The 17,817-nt window shown below is 44.8% G+C and overlaps 1 protein-coding gene across 3 annotated transcripts in view; it reads left to right on the forward strand.

The window, feature by feature from the left end:
- Window positions 1-17,583, forward strand: part of SMAD9 (SMAD family member 9) — a 43,845-nt gene extending 26,262 nt beyond the window's left edge. For all 3 annotated transcript variants that reach the window (XM_066989692.1, XM_066989690.1, XM_066989691.1), the window contains exons 5-7: window positions 946-1,167; window positions 5,593-5,849; window positions 10,569-17,583. In XM_066989692.1, the coding sequence (XP_066845793.1) occupies window positions 946-1,167; window positions 5,593-5,849; window positions 10,569-10,712 (623 nt within the window). In that variant the 3' untranslated portion in view covers window positions 10,713-17,583. The remainder of the gene's footprint in view (window positions 1-945; window positions 1,168-5,592; window positions 5,850-10,568) is intronic.
- The last annotated feature ends 234 nt before the right edge of the window (window positions 17,584-17,817 follow it).

Here is a 17,817-nt window from a genome sequence, read left to right on the forward strand (position 1 = left end):
ACAAGTAATGCCAGGCTTCTGAAACACGAAGTAACACGTATGTGTCAGAGAACCAGAAGAGAAGCAAGTTGAGGATGGTAGTGTTAATAACAGATGAGTACACAGAACGGCTGGATAATTACTAGTTATCAGACACCAATATTTTAAAGTAAATTGTCGAGATTTTAATCTCCTTACCGTAATTTGCCATCTCTGATCACTGCCATAGTGAATCTTAGTTGGAATTTTATTAGAGGTTGAGCACAAAGGTGCTCTGGGGGCAAGAGGTCTCACATGCCTGTGGGAGGCAGGCAGGATAAAGTTTCCCACTAATTCCTGCAGGACGAATGAGGCTCAGAGATTGTGTTACGGTATTGAGTCTTCGTCTCTGAGTTAGAAAACCTGGGCAGGGTTTAGATCCGAAAGAAATGACCTTGATGACATTTCCACTTACAGTCCCACATGGAAGCAGAAAGCCTCAAAGCACGCAAAAAATTTGGGGGGGAGTGATTGATTACTTCTGAACTTCAGCGTTTGGTACTAGACTGAAGGCTTGGCTCAGTTTTGACTTGCTTTGAGCCCATCTGTCATCCCTAGCTGCTGCTGGTGTGCAGAGCAGATGTATCCCTTACTATTTTCAGTGTAGAGATTGGGTCCCAGTTCAGCAAGGAATGTCAGCATGTGCTTAATTTAATGCATTAGAGTTATCACTTTTAAGAACAAGTGGGACTTCTCAGAGGCTTAGGGTTAAGCCGGTATACCAGCCCTTTGCACATTTGGAGCTTCAATCATAAAATTAAGAAGAAACAGAAGCTGCTGTTGAGATAAAGCCTGACATAAGTGACTGTTTAGAGGAAGAGCTGGGAGGATGAAAGGGGGGGGGGGCGAGGGAAAAGAAACAGAGAATGATTGTTTAAAAAAAATATTATTGAGACCTGAGCGGCTGATTAATTTTGTTTCCTACAGATTTTCGGCCTGTTTGCTATGAGGAACCCCAACACTGGTGCTCAGTTGCATACTATGAACTCAACAACAGGGTAGGGGAGACTTTCCAGGCTTCCTCTCGAAGTATCCTTATAGATGGATTTACAGATCCTTCAAATAACAAAAACAGGTTCTGCCTGGGACTGCTCTCAAACGTAAACCGCAATTCTACTATAGAAAACACCAGGAGACACATAGGAAAAGGTAAGAGGAAATCCCTTCTCCTTGGGAGTATTCAGAGCTTGAAAGAGCTATACATTGCATTAACAAATCTGGCTGTGTTTGTCTTAAAACCAAAGCTGAGATTACTTCTGAAATAGAAGAAAAGCAGCTGATTCTTTTCTGACTGGATAACAATCAGCAGAGTAGCTCCTTACAAAAGCTATTTACTTGGCCAGCAAAGAGAAAAATGTTGTTTATAGTTGTATGTTCTAATTTAGCAGTATGTATTTTCATTTTATTTATTAGAGCTTCTGGCAACTGGGAATATTGCCATTGAAATGCCACTAAAAGGATAATTGCTGGTGCCTCAGGGCTGGTTCTCCTACCACCAAATAACAAAGGGAGATGGATGAAACACTTAGCAGTTGAGCTATTTAGCTGAAGAACTCTACAAGAGTTGCATTTGTAGCTTTTTCCCCGTAGCAACTTAAGAAAATCAGTCCAATCTGATTCCTTTCCTCATCAACTTCACACTAGAAAAACCAAGTCATGGATTCTGCCTCCAGCAGTTCTTGTGTGCTCCTCTTCTGGTGTGTGCACATCTTGTGCACACCGGCTCATAAGCTACTGGTGGCATGTAGGATGAGACCTCACCTGGATACACATGGATCCACACACTCCATCCCAGCTCGCTAGGGCTGTGTAGGGCCTGATATTCTCCCAGAATTTATTGTTGTTCGCGGCGGTGAGTCAGAAGCCCTGTGCTGGCCACTTCTCTGTGCAGATGAAGCTTTGCCTGTTCTGGTATATCCAGTCTAGACTCATTATCTTGCCAGCCCAGCCTCTCACCAGTAGCTGCCTGGGAATGGATTCCCTACTGGGCTAATTAACTCTAATTGTTCCACTCTTATTATCTTGTCAACCTCACCTCATTTCCCAGGCCTAGAGCAGTATTTTAATTGGCTCTTGATAGTCTAGTGTTGAATGACTGTGTACGAGGAAGGTCTGAGACAAATGTGACATAGTTTTAACAGACACCAGCGAACCTGAAGGCTCGTGCAGGAGAGATTGTGCTTAGCTCTTGCACTTTGCTCCAGAAGGAAAAGAAGGACCCATGCTGGAAATGTGCTGTGTGAAGCTAGTGTGATGTGTCTAGGACAAGTGTCACGTAGTAGTTTGTTGTGATGTGAGCAGTGGAAATGAGTTGCACGTCTAGTTCTAACTTACTCGGAAAACAAGGCAAAGCTTCTCAATCAGCATAAGCTGTCAAAGGGGTGTAGATCAAAGCTGAGCCCGGCCCTAAAAGAAGAACGACAAAAGATCCCGGTCAAAGCTGTCATTTGAGGATGTTACATCCTGTGAATGTCTGCCCCAAAAGAGGAAGAGATAGAACAGGAAGAATATGAGGTAAATGCTAATGGTCCTCATCCTTTCAAATCTGAAGATGTGTCTTCATTGATTAAAAGTCCTTTTAAGTCTTACGCTAGGAATCTGCCCAAGGGAAGGGAGCAGGCTGCCCAGAGAGAAGCTTAGTATATCTGAGATCCTTAATTTTAATGCTCTTCCCTGTTTATGCAAATCCTAAAAAAAACATGTTCAAGTGGAACAGAAGTGGCACCAGTACAGGCCTGCAGAAGAGCACAGAGCAGCTCCAAAAGCCTGGAGTTCAAAGGCATGCTGGACAGATGAAAGCTACTGAAATGGATACAATTGTCACATGTTAACAGGGGAGAAAAAAGAGTGAGTAAACAAGATTAGCTCAGTAGGATAAGGATATGCGATTGAATTGTCATCTAGTGTATCAGCGTGAAACGGTTTCCTGGAAATACCACATCAAAGCTAAAAACAATCCAGAACACAATGCAACATCTACTAGCAATTGGACCTGTTTCAGCAGTCAGACTTCAAGGACAAAAAGGGGACTTCTGATCAGAGTGGCAAAAAGATGTGGATGCTTGGAGACTGCCGAACCTCCACTTTCTGCAGAGAGCAATGAAATCCTGCTAAAACATATGGACCCTTGATTTGGCCTTCTACAAATACGCATTCAGCTGGATGCCTTCCTTCAGGGTGCTTGTCTCTAGTGAATGAATATCAGAAGAATCGAAATGCACACTGACATTTCAGTGCTGCTGTATTTAATGCTTTTAAAAAGTCCACAAGGAAAAAGAAAATTATAGCCTCTGCTTTCAGAAGTTACTTTTGTGTTTTTGTTATTGCAGTTTGGGTGATGCCTTTGAAAACATTATTTTTTTCTTTTTTGGAAGTTGGGTACTCAATATATTCTGAAAATCCAGCCTTTAAAGCTTTGCACCTAGAAGTGCAATCACCCTAGATCAAGAGTCACACCTGAAGACTGGAGATGTGGCGAACGTTTATGTCCTTGTTCTTCTCTCCTTACCCTTTGCTCTCGCTGTTTATTTCAGGAAGTTACACGGACTCCATCAGGGTCAGCTAGAACCTTTGTGTTTTCAGTATCTAATGACCTTCCCTTTCATCCCCCGTCCACAGGAGGGAAAGGAGCCACAGGTCACGTAATAGCAGCCGCAGAGTGCGCCTCCCCGTAATACCTGGCGCAGTTGGACTGGAGCTGGTGACTGGCCTAGTGGAGTTGTAGTCTCGCCTGTGTTCTCAGTGCAATAGGAGCTTGTGCTGCGAGCCACACCTCCCTGTCACTCACATCTAATTTGAGATCTCGTGGGTGCATAGAAGTAAAAGTCAAGTGATGGCTTGAAGACAGACTAGGGTTCTTGTCTGAGTCACTCTGGAAGTCTATGGGAGAGCGTATTTTTCCCAGATCCCTTTCCCACTCAACCTGCTTTTCCCCAAGCCTTTCCCACTTCTCTTCAGAGGCTGTTTTTGTTTTCAGGATGTGCTGCTGCCCCTTGCCGTCATGACCACAGAATGAGGAACAGAGGCTGGGAACAAGTAACCAGTCTTTTTGTATGAAAGACAACAGGAATGAAGAAAATTATGTCTGAATTATTAAAAAGCATAGTTATCACTAGCTTTGCAGACAGTCCACTGAGGCTCTGAATGTGTGCATTTATATGTTAGAGTTTGAATGCCATACCTGGGAGTAGGGAGGATTTTATTATTTTTAGTGGTGGTTTTTATGAGAAGAAAGGACTGTGTTCTTCTACCACTCTGGGACATGGGAGGCATTCATCTCGTTTTAACAGGATGACTCGGTCCCCTTCAGGGTGTGGTTTCATGCTCACATTTAAGCAGTCTGTCCCCATGGCCGTGCTGGCACTGAAGAAGATCTCACTGCAAATAAATCTTTGTTGTTTCCTTTTGTTTGTTTTTAAGTTAGTTTTCATTGGGTTCAGTTCCCTGACCTGGGTGGCTGCCCAGTCCCCAAGCTTTGCTGCCAGCATGAAAGCAGGTGTAGGAAGAAGCAACAGGAACAGAGGGAGGGGGAGCCTTTTCAGCCCCAGCACAGACTTCCATCAGTCTGAGCTGGCTGTGAACCTGTTTTCTGTGGTGGATGGAGTGAATTGACAGGTTGTGGTTCCTCTTATCATCTATCAGCTAAGGAAGGCATCTACACAATTAGCTTACACCGGATCTCTAACTTCAAGGTTGTCAAATTGGGCTAAGAAGAGTTCTTCCCCTGTTTGATGTCTATTTTCATGCAAGCAGACATCCAAGGGGGGGGACCGGAGTCCTTGAATGGATAGAAGTGCTTCCATCTTCATTTCCCCAAGGCATGGTAAAAGTTTGGGAGTTCGTGCTGGTAAGGCACTCAGGCACTGCAAAGTCCACCAGGAAATCAGTCAGTTTCTTGCTAAAGGTTGCTTTGAACAGGAAAGATCTGGTGAGTAAGTCAGGGACATGCAAATGTAAATATGTGGTTCTGATGTGGTGGATAAAATACAGAAAAGCTGTTTTTAAGTGCACACCATGCTGTGTTTGAGCTGCATGAGATAGGATCCGGTAGTAGTAGTACATAGCGTGCAATGAAGTGGGTCTTGGTCAGAGTGGCTGTGCTCAAACCAAATAGATTTGGATGTGTAATGCGTAACAGACTTGTCAGTTCTCTGACAGATCTGATCCATGCTTTGTGTATGGCTGACATATGTTTGACATTTTGTGTGTGTATACATATGTGCGTGTGTGTATCATAAAATTCTGTGCTGTTGGGTTAAAGAAGTAAGCCAATATTAACTGAGAAACAAAGCAAAATATACTAAGATTTTTTTTTCCTATACCAATACCTTGAAATAATATTTTTGACAATTTCCTCTTAATGCTGATGGCTCCATTGCACAGATACGTGGATATACACAAAGTTTACTGTCTTTTAAAAGCCATGGTGTAGGCACTGAGTGTCTGGAATGATACTGGGCTTGTATGTCCACACCAGTGAAATAGTTAAAAAAATTCACAGAAACAAACTAAATTACTGATATAACGTATTGTGAACAATGGAGGAATAATACCTGTCTTGTTTTCTTTTTCGAGGTGTTCATCTTTACTATGTCGGCGGGGAAGTTTATGCTGAATGTGTCAGTGACAGCAGTATTTTTGTGCAGAGCCGCAATTGTAACTATCAGCATGGCTTCCACCCAGCCACTGTCTGCAAGATCCCCAGCGGCTGCAGCCTTAAGATCTTCAACAACCAACTCTTCGCCCAGCTGCTTGCCCAATCAGTCAACCATGGCTTTGAAGTGGTATATGAGCTGACCAAGATGTGTACGATTCGAATGAGCTTTGTTAAAGTAAGGCTTTTTTGTTTTCTCTTGCCTTTCTGAAAAGGACAATCCCATCACTTGCTAGCTGTGGTGCAAAACTAGACCCTATCAAATCCTTCCCAAATAGGAATATGCACCTAAGCTGCAAATTGCATTCCAGACTGCCTGTTTTCTAATTTTGCCTTAAACTTGTCTTGTAGGTGGTTAAAATCAATACCTTGAAACATCCTAGACTCCAAAAATAAAATTTCCATAGGCTCATGTGGAAAACAAGCAGAGACTGAACGGTGGTGTTCCTCCACCGATTGCATAAGGAGCTCAGCTTAAGGACTGCATAAGAACTCAGCAGCATGTAAATGTAGTACGTGTCTTAGGCAGTTGTGATTTGTCCCATTGTTACTGCTTTGCAATGGAGCTTGGTAGAGCCACAGATCTGAAAAAATGTCCTTATGTCTCCAGACCAATTTGTAGTCTCACCGTTACTATAAAGTTGTATATATAGAACTGTATACATACATATATGTACATATAACTGTGTGTGTGTATATATATATGTGTGTGTGCAGTCAAGAAACACTAGCTCTTCCTTCAGCTCCCACTGAGCTGTTGGGAATTGTCAATGTTTGCTGCCTCTCTGATCCCTGGCTACAGGTTGTCTTAATTCCAGATGGCCAGCCAGCAACACTACCAGAGAGACTTCTCGCAAGCAGAATACAAAACCCAAAAGAACAACTGACCTCCCCCTGTTATTTAGCAGGGAACCACCAAAGCCATTACTGTTTCCATAAGAGAAGACATCAGTGTCTTTGAAATCTGAATTTTGCAATCTAACTTCTCTGTGTGCAACATATCAGCCTCTGTGGGAGTTTCTTAAGTCTCTGAATGGTCCTCTAAGTAGAATGAGATCTCTTGAGCCCTTTTAGCACTTAAGATTTACTTGGGTGCCTGTTGTGGCATCTAAACCCCAGAGAATGGTGAGTATTTCAAGACTGTTTACAGATGTGCTGGACTCGGACTTCCCATAGTGGTGCTGGGAAGAGCTGGCAGCAATGTTCAGCCTGCAACCTAGGGCAGTTGCATCATTAGAAGCAAGTCGGTCCTGTTAGATACCATAAGAAGTGGCTTGAGTGTGTCCGTTCGTCTTGCAGGTTTGGTTTTATACAAATGACTGAATCGAGCTGATTGAATTCACATCTAAGACACTACAAAACTGCTTGAGGCTAAAGCCCAGTCCCCCTGTATTCTGCAAAGCAGATGAGTAGAGTCCCAGGGAGCTTTCTGGCCCTGACTCTTTCCAGCCATCGCTGGGGACCCATCTGCTTAACTCTCTGAGAGCATTAAGGTGCCCTGTAAGTTCTCCCAAGAGTCCAAGCCAAAATCTCCGTTCTTGTGACCACGCTCTTGCTTTGTTCTTGGGAAGGAACTGACATCTTGTTCACACGCAAGCATTAGGGGAAAAAAAAAAAAAAAAGGAAAGCAAGAAACCCAACAAACAACATTTTCTTTAATGGAAGACGTGAATGGGCATGTTGTTTGTAAAGGCAGTGTAGCCAGTTATGCAATATCTTCATTATCTCAGCAACTCAGGGGCAGTCTCTTTGATGTGTTATCTGCCTCCAAGCCCAGCATGGCAGCAGAAGTGGTGGCACTGATGCACTAAATAACACTGCCGCTGTATTATCACCTTGCTTTGTTGAAACAATAGCAGCCACTATAGTGCCTCAGGCACCAGAAGACCAGTGCAAGGAGTTATTTTGAACCTTTTCCCATGACCTTTGGAAAATGGCTATGCAAATGTCACCCAGACTCTTCCTGGCCTGTAAAAAAACCTTTCCTGTACTCAGTTTTCTGAAGTTATTTCTTTCCCAAGGTGTGAGCCCTGGTGTGTTTAGTTCAGGGACAGAAACACTCTTGGGCAATGGGTATGCAGTGGGCAGAGGAGCATATTGTACGTCAAACCCCCAGGAAATGCCACACACCACGAGACCGTAGGTGCAGGGCAGTTCCTGTGGCTTCTCCCCAGATGTGTGTCGAGGTGCTGCTGGGCAAGCTGAGCCAAAGGGCTCAGCCCTACACCACCAGTGCCTGAGCTACCTGCTGGGAGGCAGGGCTGGGCAGGGACCAAGTCGTGAGAAACTTGCCAGGACTGTATCACTCTCTGGAGGCAGGACACGGGACAGGGAAGTGAGGCTCCTGTCCTCTCTGCTACCCCTGGTGTGCCCATGGAGCAGCTGGGAGGAGCTCAGCCCTCAGGCACTTGTGAATGTATCATCAGCGAGAGCAGGTAACAATTTCCATCTACACAGCCCTCCTGATAAACCTAGCAAAACCAGGGTGGCTGTTGTCCCTTCTCCACAGGTGAGACAGCTGAAGCACAAACCAGAGAGACGGAGACCTTCACCAAGCGAAGGACTGAAGCCAGTGCCCTCCCTCCCACATTCCTCCAGGTTTTGGGGCCTGGGGGCTGACCCAGCAAGGCTTGGTCATGCTTCCCAGTGCAAGGCAGCTCAGTGCAGCCCAGTGCAAGGCAGCTTAGTGCTTTGGGACGTGGCTGGACTCTGGCTTTTGCCCACGCAAGGTGGGAAGGGCTGGCAGGAGCAGCAGGCTTCCTCAGCTGATTGCCCCATGGTGAAAAGCTCACTTCTAGACTCCCCCTGTGGGTATCGTCATCCTCTTCCCATCCTCCGTGCAAAACAACAACACAGCTTTGCAGGTTGTTCTCATTTTATTCCCATCTTAGGGGAGCTCCACCTCTGGGTTCACGTCAGCCCTGGGGCTGAAGGAGGCTCCCTGCACCTGGGGAGCCTGTGTGATCTGCTGTGATCTGCTGTGATCTGGGGGAGCACAGGGAGCCCTGCCCCTGGGCATTTCACCCTCTGGCAGCTGCGGTCCCAGCCGGGGATGGCAGCACAGGCAGCAGGGCTGGGGAAGGGGACTGGAAGTGTTTGGGAGCTGCCAGCAGAGGGAGATGCCCGGCCACACGGACTGCCAGACTCCTCACAATCAGGCAGGTTGCATTTGCAACTTGTAATTCCTATCCCTACAGATTTTCCGTCCTGTTCGTCGAGGGAGATGCATCAACTCCTCTGACACTTGCCCTTCTGGCCATGTTTTTTCCCGGCAGCTGAGGATTTAAGACTCTTAACAAAGTCAGAAGCCTGACAACACTCAAAGAGTGGCATTTTTTGCAAACATTTTCAGAACATTAATCTGAGTTGCCTATGAACACAGGCACTTCTAGCCTGATAAATGTTCTGCAGGGCAGAAAAACGCTCCCTGATTAAAAGTACTCATTGGGCTTTGGTGGGTCCACATCTTCATTTTCTGCTCTCTGCCCCTTTTCTCCATTAAGCACAAATGAATTTTATCCAGACCACTTATTATGGCATCTTGTTTTGGTGTTGGTCCTAGTTTTGCACGTGGGTGTCTAGAGAACTGGCTCCTAGCATCCTCAGTAGTTTGAGTTGTTCAGCACTCCACAATTTAGGTACCTTTGGTAAACGTAGGTGTTAATGTACCTCCATGTCCCTTTCTTATGACAAAAATATCACCCCCCCCGACTAGCATAACTGTAGGGTTTGGCTTCCCTGATCAGTGGCCCACAACTATAGAGCCTCATCCTGCAGTGGGACTGCATTTTGCAGATTGCCCTGCGGAGATCTGAGCTCTGTTTTGTAAGGGAGGCCAGCAGTTAGCTGTGAGACCTCGGGCTCTTCCTTGGATCGCTCAGGTTTGTGTAAAATCACTGTCCACAAGCGTCGTGTCTCCAGAGCTTTGGTATCGGGCTGAAGAGAGGAGAGCAGGAACTGCTGGGTCAGATGCTGAGCGTGATGACGTCTTTTCTGTAGTTCTGTGCTGATAAAAACATCTGGCTGGTCAAGTCCTGCGGCACTTTGTTGACACCCTCACACCGTTCAGGGAATTTACACAGGTGGCTAAAATCGATCTGTCTAGCCAAAACCCTGGCAGAGTGGCTGCCTGCTTACCAAGCAGACACTGTGCCCACTTGAGGTGGGGACTTCTGGTTCTTTTTGCTCCCTGCTAGCACCCCATGCCCACCTTCTGACAGGAGCTCCGTGTCCCTTATCTCCCAGAAGGAGCTGGAGAAATTTCTGCAGGATTTCCCACAGCAGACAGCCAGGAATTCCCGACATGTTCAAGGATAGAAAACCTATAGAAAATGCCTATAAATGAGTTAAGTTTAAGGTAAAGGAGATAGGGCGAACCTTTCTGGAAGCTTCCAAAGGCTCAGACAAATACCTAGAGCTTTGAGAGTCTCAGACTGGTGGGATGCATCTCTGCTGATAAATGAGGCAGTGCCCGGGATCGTTACCAGTTCCTGCTAAAGTGTTATGACAGGGCCTGGTCTGCGTTTTGTCTGTGCCAGACAGCAGCCTGGCAGACTGGCGTGGGCACGTCTCTGGAGTGCGAGCAGCAGGGGCCATTCCCTACAGGCTGTCTGCAGGCAGCCGAGCTCAGAACCAGGCCAGTTTGTTGGTCTCAGCACCTGCAAGTGTCACGAAGCACTTCTAATTCAATAGTATAAAGTTCCTGAGAACTGATGGTAATAACCTTAAAAAGGCAAAATTTTTAGATAAAATTATCCCTAGGACAAAGCATTATATCCTGGTGACTTGGGTGATGGGCTACCTGCAGTTGTCGTAGACTGACAGCATTGGATTTGTGATTTAACATTGTATATTTTTTCTTGAAGTCTCACTTTTTGGCCCTTTGATGCTTTTGTAGGGCTGGGGAGCAGAGTATCACCGCCAAGATGTTACAAGCACGCCCTGCTGGATTGAGATCCACCTGCATGGACCATTGCAATGGCTGGATAAGGTGCTGACACAGATGGGCTCACCTCATAACCCCATCTCCTCAGTCTCTTAGGAATCATCTCTAGAAGTCCCTTAGGACGGATGCTATTGCAGGCAGTGGCTTATAGGATTTCCGGTGAACAGAAGCTTCTATATGTAGATGTATGTAGATGTAAATATTCCTATACATAGTCTACTCTCCTATTTTTTTTTTCATGATATGTTTTGTGGTTTCTAGTTACTCTGATGCCAGTACAATAAGTTTAGAAATTCAGGTATAGCATATCTGTTCTCTAGTACAAAATAAGCCAAATTCCTGCAAAAGTGTCGAGCAGTTTCTGTGAGCATTTTCATTCCCCAGCCAAGCCAGTAAACGGTGCGAATTCTCATCACTTCCACGTGGATTCAGAAACCTGGCTGTAGCTGTTCCTAGTAGGTGAAATTCACCCCTCTGCAGGCAACCAAAGTCAGATCTCGGCACCATTTATATCCCTTGTACATCCTAATTTCAGGTCTAAAAGAGGACCTTAAGTGGTGCACAGGACTTATGCGTAGAGATGACTTTTTTTCCAGTGAATTGAAGGACTAAACAGCAATTCCAGTCTGTCTCCCTATGGCAAAGCACGATGGGACAGCAGATCCTCTGAGGAGCTGAGACCCCTGTCTCCCCTAGGATTTGGCAGGAGGAGAGAGCCCTTGGGATGCCTTCAGCTCTGGAGCCTTATCAGAGCATTCTGGACACACCTGAGTAGTCTGATACTCTTAACACAGTAGTGTATGGTACTGCTGCACTGAAAAGCAACAAGCTCCTAAGAAAAAAGAAAGAGAATTTGAAATATATGCCTAGAAGTTTAAAATCTAATTAACTTCCAGTACTTTTTCTGCAAAGTACATACATACTTGCATATGTATCCGGCATGTAAACTGAATCCTATCCATTATACAGTATTGATGTAGTTTGTTTTAAAGTTAGGACTAACTGTAGTTAGACTACTGTGCTGATATCAAGGGTACGTCTAAAAGGGACTTGAACTGTGATTCAGAAAAAGGAAATGAAGTGTGCATTGAAGAACTGAGTAATTCATCTTGGGATGGTCTCTGCATTGGGAACAGGAAGCCCCACGCTCACAAGATGCACTGAGGAGGAGGCGAGAGCCAGTCACATCTATTGCCTTTACTGTGCCCGTCCTCGGGAGCTGACCGAAACACTTGGGTTTGACAGAGGGGGCTTCCTTGTCAGTCACTTCGTACATCCCCATGGATGGTTCCTCATCTTAGATAAAGGCTTCATCATCTGCAGCGGTTTTGCCTCGCCTGCAGGGAGTGGCGAGGCAGTGCAAGCCACGAACAAGCAAAGAGTGAGTCTAGGTGCAACCCTTTTTTTTTAAAAACTCCTTGTCTGTGGTCCTTCCGTAAGCAAGAAAAATTACTGTCCGTACTGTCACTCACAGAGACAGCCTTTCAAAATGCTGTTCACCTGGTGGCCTTTTCTGAGGAGGCAGGTGAAACCCTACTGCCTTTTGGCGGTCCCTGTTACCTTGCTGAAAGGGTACAGGATTAGCTCCTTCCAGGCCACTGATTTTTTTTAATTTTTTTTTCTGTAAGGGTCAAAATGATAATTTCTCAAATCCCACTCTTCCTTAGAACGTACTAGAAGTATATTGAGAAAAATGTTTTACAGAAAGTTTCTTTTCCTCTCACACGATACCTGGTGCTACACATTTTACTGCATGATTAGAAGAGGATGCCTGAAATCTTCAGGTCCATCACATATGCACACCAAATAACATTCATTGGAAAGACTTTCTGTGTCTTTTAGATGCTATGTAATACCTGTTATGAGGTGGTAATCATGAACAGAGCAGAAGAATGAGTAAAATAGAGGGGTTACTTCCTTTGAATGCACCATCAGCTGCCTCCAGCATTGGTAGAGCACAGAAGGATAAGTGATCGTTAAGACTGAACAGTATTTGCAGGTTTTATAGAAAATTTGTAAATGTGAAGAACCCTATTCTGGCACCATTTGCCATCAGTAGTGTCATTGTGGAACAGGAAAAGCTTTACAGTGTCCTGCAGCAATGAAATCCAGTAATAACATTACACAGAAACTCCAGGCATGCCATTTACTGCTTAACAGACTAGAGAAAGGCTTGGAAACAGACATTTTCCTCAGCTCCCTCTGTCTTCAATCTCCCTGATCCTTTATCCTAAATTCATCCTTGCCTTTTAGGCTGAAACCTCCTTCCCTCCCAATATATAGGAAAGCCTACGGGTTGCTTTTAGACATCTCCAGCACTGTCATCTTCCTCCCAGAGAGCAAAGGTGGCCTTGCTAAGGTGCGCCTGCTCCTGAGCATCTCCAAAATCCAATTTCCTGTTGATTATGCAGAAGAAAAATTACGGTTAGTCAGTGAAGAGAAGCAGGTTTTTCTGAGGCATCATTCGTCTCATCATAAGGTGTTTCAGGCAGGCCAAATACACCACACCCTGAGCATGATTTTGTGTGCCCACTGCGTGTAAGGGGAACGTATGGTCACTAGCTCCGACGTGGGCTGCTGCATTGGACATACCCAAAAGCAGGAGAGGTTGGCCCTTGGGGAGGTGAAACAACTTTCACAGCCTGGCAGTGATGCTTGCTTAGTGAGTGTCTGTGTTTTTAAATGGAAGTTGGTAAATTCAGAGCAGCTTTTCCTTTCCTGTATTTCTACTCTTTTCTCTAATCCCCATGCAGATAGCCCTTCTGGCTTCACTGCAACCCACACGTGCATCTCATTAAAGGCAGTCACCGTAATATTTCCCTTACTCATAAGTAAAGCAACAGGGACTTCTGGAGTGTGGTTCTTCTGACCTATTTGAAATGTCTACATTAGGATGAGATGAATCATGTAACTCTGCTGAAAGTTGGATCAAAGCACTGACTCTGGGCAATCAAAGCCAACATCCACCTTGGAGCTATTAGCCTTTGGGCAAGCTGTTATCACTTTGTGAATGATTTCTGATTTTGGTGGCCTCTAGAGGCTTAGTCCCAACCAGGCTAGCCCCACTGTACCAGCTGCTGTGCAAACAGAGCAGCTGACAGCTCCGTCCCGGGAGAAGGGAAGAGCTCATCATGAGGGAGAAGTAGTAGCAGTGGATGAGGCAAACAAGTAAATAGAAAGATCACTGCCAAATGCAGTGCTAAAAAGTAAGGCTACGATACCATTTATTTCCTTTCTGATCAAAGTCCTCTTGGAGTCTTCTCTTGTGTACAAACTGAGATCAATTAAAAATTTGGTTTTCTCATAATTTACAGCAAGGCAACTTTGTATCTCACTGTAATAAGATCCAAATATCTCCTTTTGGAAGGAGATATTTTCTGCTGAAAGATCTTCATGAACCTATCAACCTATATTCAATTTAAAGCCTTTAAATGCACTCATTAATAGTTTTGAGATGGACTTCCTGAGAGATTTAAAACCACTTACGGGGAGACTGCTTAGTTGAAGGCAGCTTTTTTCAAATGTTTTTGCGAGCCATCAACAATCCAAACCCTCGTGAAGGTTTCTGTGGATAAGTACCATGCATCATCAGGCAGTGATGGGAGTTTGATCAGGCGGTGGCATAAAGCACATCCATCATGGTACCAGGCCACTAGTTTTCCTACTGAGTAGTCGAGAGACGACTGCTTAATTGCTGCCAATTCTTCAGCAGCACCAGTATTAATGTGCCATTTGCATCCAGAGGTGACCAAAGCAGCTACAGCACGCTGCATGAAGCCATTCAGTGCCACTGTTGCTGACTGCTCAGGCCCCTAACCTTGCCCCATAACAGATGATCGGGTACATTGGAGCAATGGCTGCAGCATTCAGAAGTGCAGCACTTGCTTTTTCTCCCCGTCAAACCCTTCCTTACAGACAACCCAGCTGGCTATGCGTGATGGTGTTTTCACCCAGAGCACATCCAGGCAGCCCCCGTGCTTTGAAGGCTACACTGAGTTGACTTTTCGCAAGGGCTCTGCAGTGTGCTTGCCGTTATTCCTGTAAAGCCACAAGCATCTTTACTCCTCATCAGTATCTCGTGTTTTGCTATGCTCAGTCTGTGTTAGCAACAAGAAGGGGAACTGTGGCCCCGAGTAACATCAGCAGGAGTCAAAGAAATTCCTTCCATGTCTCCAGCAAGTGCTGTGCCAAGCCTTTCAACACCCTGAGCAGCCTCTAAGTGGTCCCTGCCTTGAGCAGGGCATCGGAGTAGATGCCCTGCAGAGATCCCTTCCCGTTTACATTGCTCTGTGGTGCTGTGCAGACACCCAGTGCTAACGGGCTGCCACAGGCAGGAACTCTCTGCTAGCAGAGACAGTGTCAGGATGAAGCATGTTTATTTACCCTCAGCTATTTTTTCACGAGTTCATTGCAGGACAGGGTTGCTAGGTATTAATGTTCCCTCAGTATAAAATCTGCGCTGGAAACACCGCTCACTGTAAACATCATCTCCACTGCACAACTCTTAAAATGGAGCAAATCAGGCATTCGTGTCTAACTTTATCTCATCTGCCCTTGTTCCTCCTCACTTCTGACATACTTCTTAGCCGATAAGCTCTGCAAATCAGAAAGTCTCGGCAGTGACCGAGGAGTTGCACAAGCCACTGGCTGTGCACAGGCAGCTGAAGCAGGGACCGTCAGCATCTTGGCTGGATGGAAACAATTCGTAAAGAAGCTTGACAGAATGTAGTAGTCTTTGAAGGGGTCTCAATTATACAGCCAGTTTTCTTGGCTCATTGGAGACTTCTCTGGTGCAGCTATAGTTTTTGTCAATACTTGAACACTGCATAGTGCTCAACACAGGAAAGGAACACTGCAATTAATGTAATATTCACCTCTCCTCCTGACTCCCCATAACCTAACTTAGTGAAACCAGAAGCAGACACAATAAAAATTAATGTCATAGGGTGAAGTCATTAAATATCATTTTCAGAGCTGAGAAGTTCTGCCCAGAGTATACGTTCATATCATCACAAACCTACTGAACACAGCACGTCCCGTGTGCTCTCCAAGCCGAAGGTGAGCTCATTGCTCTGGAGAAGCCAGAAGTTACTTGATCATCCAAACCCAAGCCCTTCTAGGCCAGCGTGCTTCCCTGAGAGCATATAAGGGTCACCATCCGTTGAAAATGAGACTGATGGTAGAGTTGGTCCCACCTTGCAGTAGGGAGGGAGATCATGTGAGGCTTTAGATCTGTGAACAAAACACTTCTCAACCTTGAGACTTCACTGCAGCCACTGAAAGAGGGCTGCTTCTTCTTGGTGCAGCTCTGGGAGTACCTTTCTGCAAGACACGGGAAGCCTGAGAGGGCATTTAGTCTTTGTTCAGCAGAGAGAAATCGCTTAGTGTCTCTAGTGCAGACTCTTCTGCATGTGCACCAGCACAGGACTTTAGTTTGTACTGATCACCAACTCTCAGGAGCTCCAGAGTGGCCAGGAGTGACCAAGATCCTGTTCCCTGTTCACCCCAGGGCTTTCCAAACAGCTTGCCTGGGGGCGCCTTATGTTACATTGCCATATTGATGCCACATTTATCTGCCAAGGAGGCGAGATGTCTGAGAGCCCTGTCAGGCGTATGCTTCCACTTGTACCAAGCCATGCTTGCAAACTTGGTGCCTGTACAGCTAATGAATCTAAGCTGCAGGCCACGTCTCTTATGCAAGGTAGACATAACCACTAAGTCCTCCAGAGTCAGCTACTCTTCCATTATAGCCAATGTGAACATTTGCAGCTATTTGTGAACGGTTTTTAGATCTCCAGTCATAGTGTTTTTATTATCCATGGATGCTGCTATTTTATATTCCGTGTTAGTCTTCAAATAATATTGCATATGAATAGCATAGGAAGAAATAGACCAACCAGTTAATAATTTTAAATACAGACCTCATCAGCAAAGAAAAGCTAGAAAAAAAGTTGGTAAAGTCTGACCCCTTGCACTTTCACTGTAGTGAGCACATCATCTGTTTCAAACTGATTTTTTGATGCTAAAGTGTGTGTTACATCTTACTAATTCACAGTTATGTCCATGAGATGCTTTGCAAACAGGAGAGCAAGGGAACAAACGTAACGACGAGCAGAGATAATGCACCTCTAGATACATTTTTTTCACTTATTCAAGTAATTGGAGTTCATTTTAATTATTTATAATACTAAGTACAAGTTAAATGTACCACAGTGTATTTTCTACAAGCAATTCAGTGTTAGCAATTTAATCCCTCATTTCAGTATCGCCTCTGCCATTCAAATTGGGCTGAGAAGTGGGACAAAAAAAAATGAAGAAACGGGCCTTTTTGGGTGGATCAATGAAGCCATAATCTTGCAAGGATGTATGTAACCAAGGGGCCATAATGGTGGATTTGAGCAAGGTCTGTGTTCTTTGTGTTAAGTACTAGCTATCAGTCTGGTACAAAAAAAGGGAAACATGAAACACACCAAGATTTAATTGTACCACTTCTGTCTGCAAACAATTCTGCCCTCTCTCTTTTCCATCGCAGTCAAGGCAAAACTTCTTCACCACTTGGAAGAAGAAAGTAAGTAGTATTCACAGTTAGTGATATTCTGTACAACAGTGTGGATCACTGTGTAAATAATGCTAGTTGGACTCTTGCCTCTTGAGAACAAGAAATCTGAGACATACTTTCAGGAGTCTGCGAGATCAGGGCAGCTCAGAGTCCTCTGATCAGCCCCAGAGTACTCTAACCCGTGCCCTGGCATATCAAGAATACAACTGCTAATCAAGTGGATGATTTCACCAGTATTCCTACTGCTGCGTCTGCTTTGAGGCATCCTGAAGTCAACATATTTAGCCTGATGTTTGAACAGTACACTTTTTAACACACTCCATTTTCTTTGGCTGGAACTATTCTATTGTAAAAGGGATTATTCACGTCTTGTGTTTTACTGTTAATAAAGTATTTCTGATTTAAGAACTCCTTCTCTCATTCCCTTTTTTTCCCCCCCTCTTTGAAAGAGATTGGCCTCAGTGAGCTGTAGATCCCAGTTTGATTACCAGTAACTTTTGAAAACAGAACTTTTAGAAAGCCCTTATTCATACAAGTATGTCTTATGAAAGAGGATCAGAATAGGATGCTAAACACTACAAAATAGATTGAAAATTAATATGGCATAAAATCTGCCTGTTACAGTAATAACATGTATACCTC

This window comes from Anser cygnoides, chromosome 1 (assembly GCF_040182565.1).
Source record: "Anser cygnoides isolate HZ-2024a breed goose chromosome 1, Taihu_goose_T2T_genome, whole genome shotgun sequence".
Classification (NCBI taxonomy): Eukaryota; Metazoa; Chordata; class Aves; order Anseriformes; family Anatidae; genus Anser; species Anser cygnoides.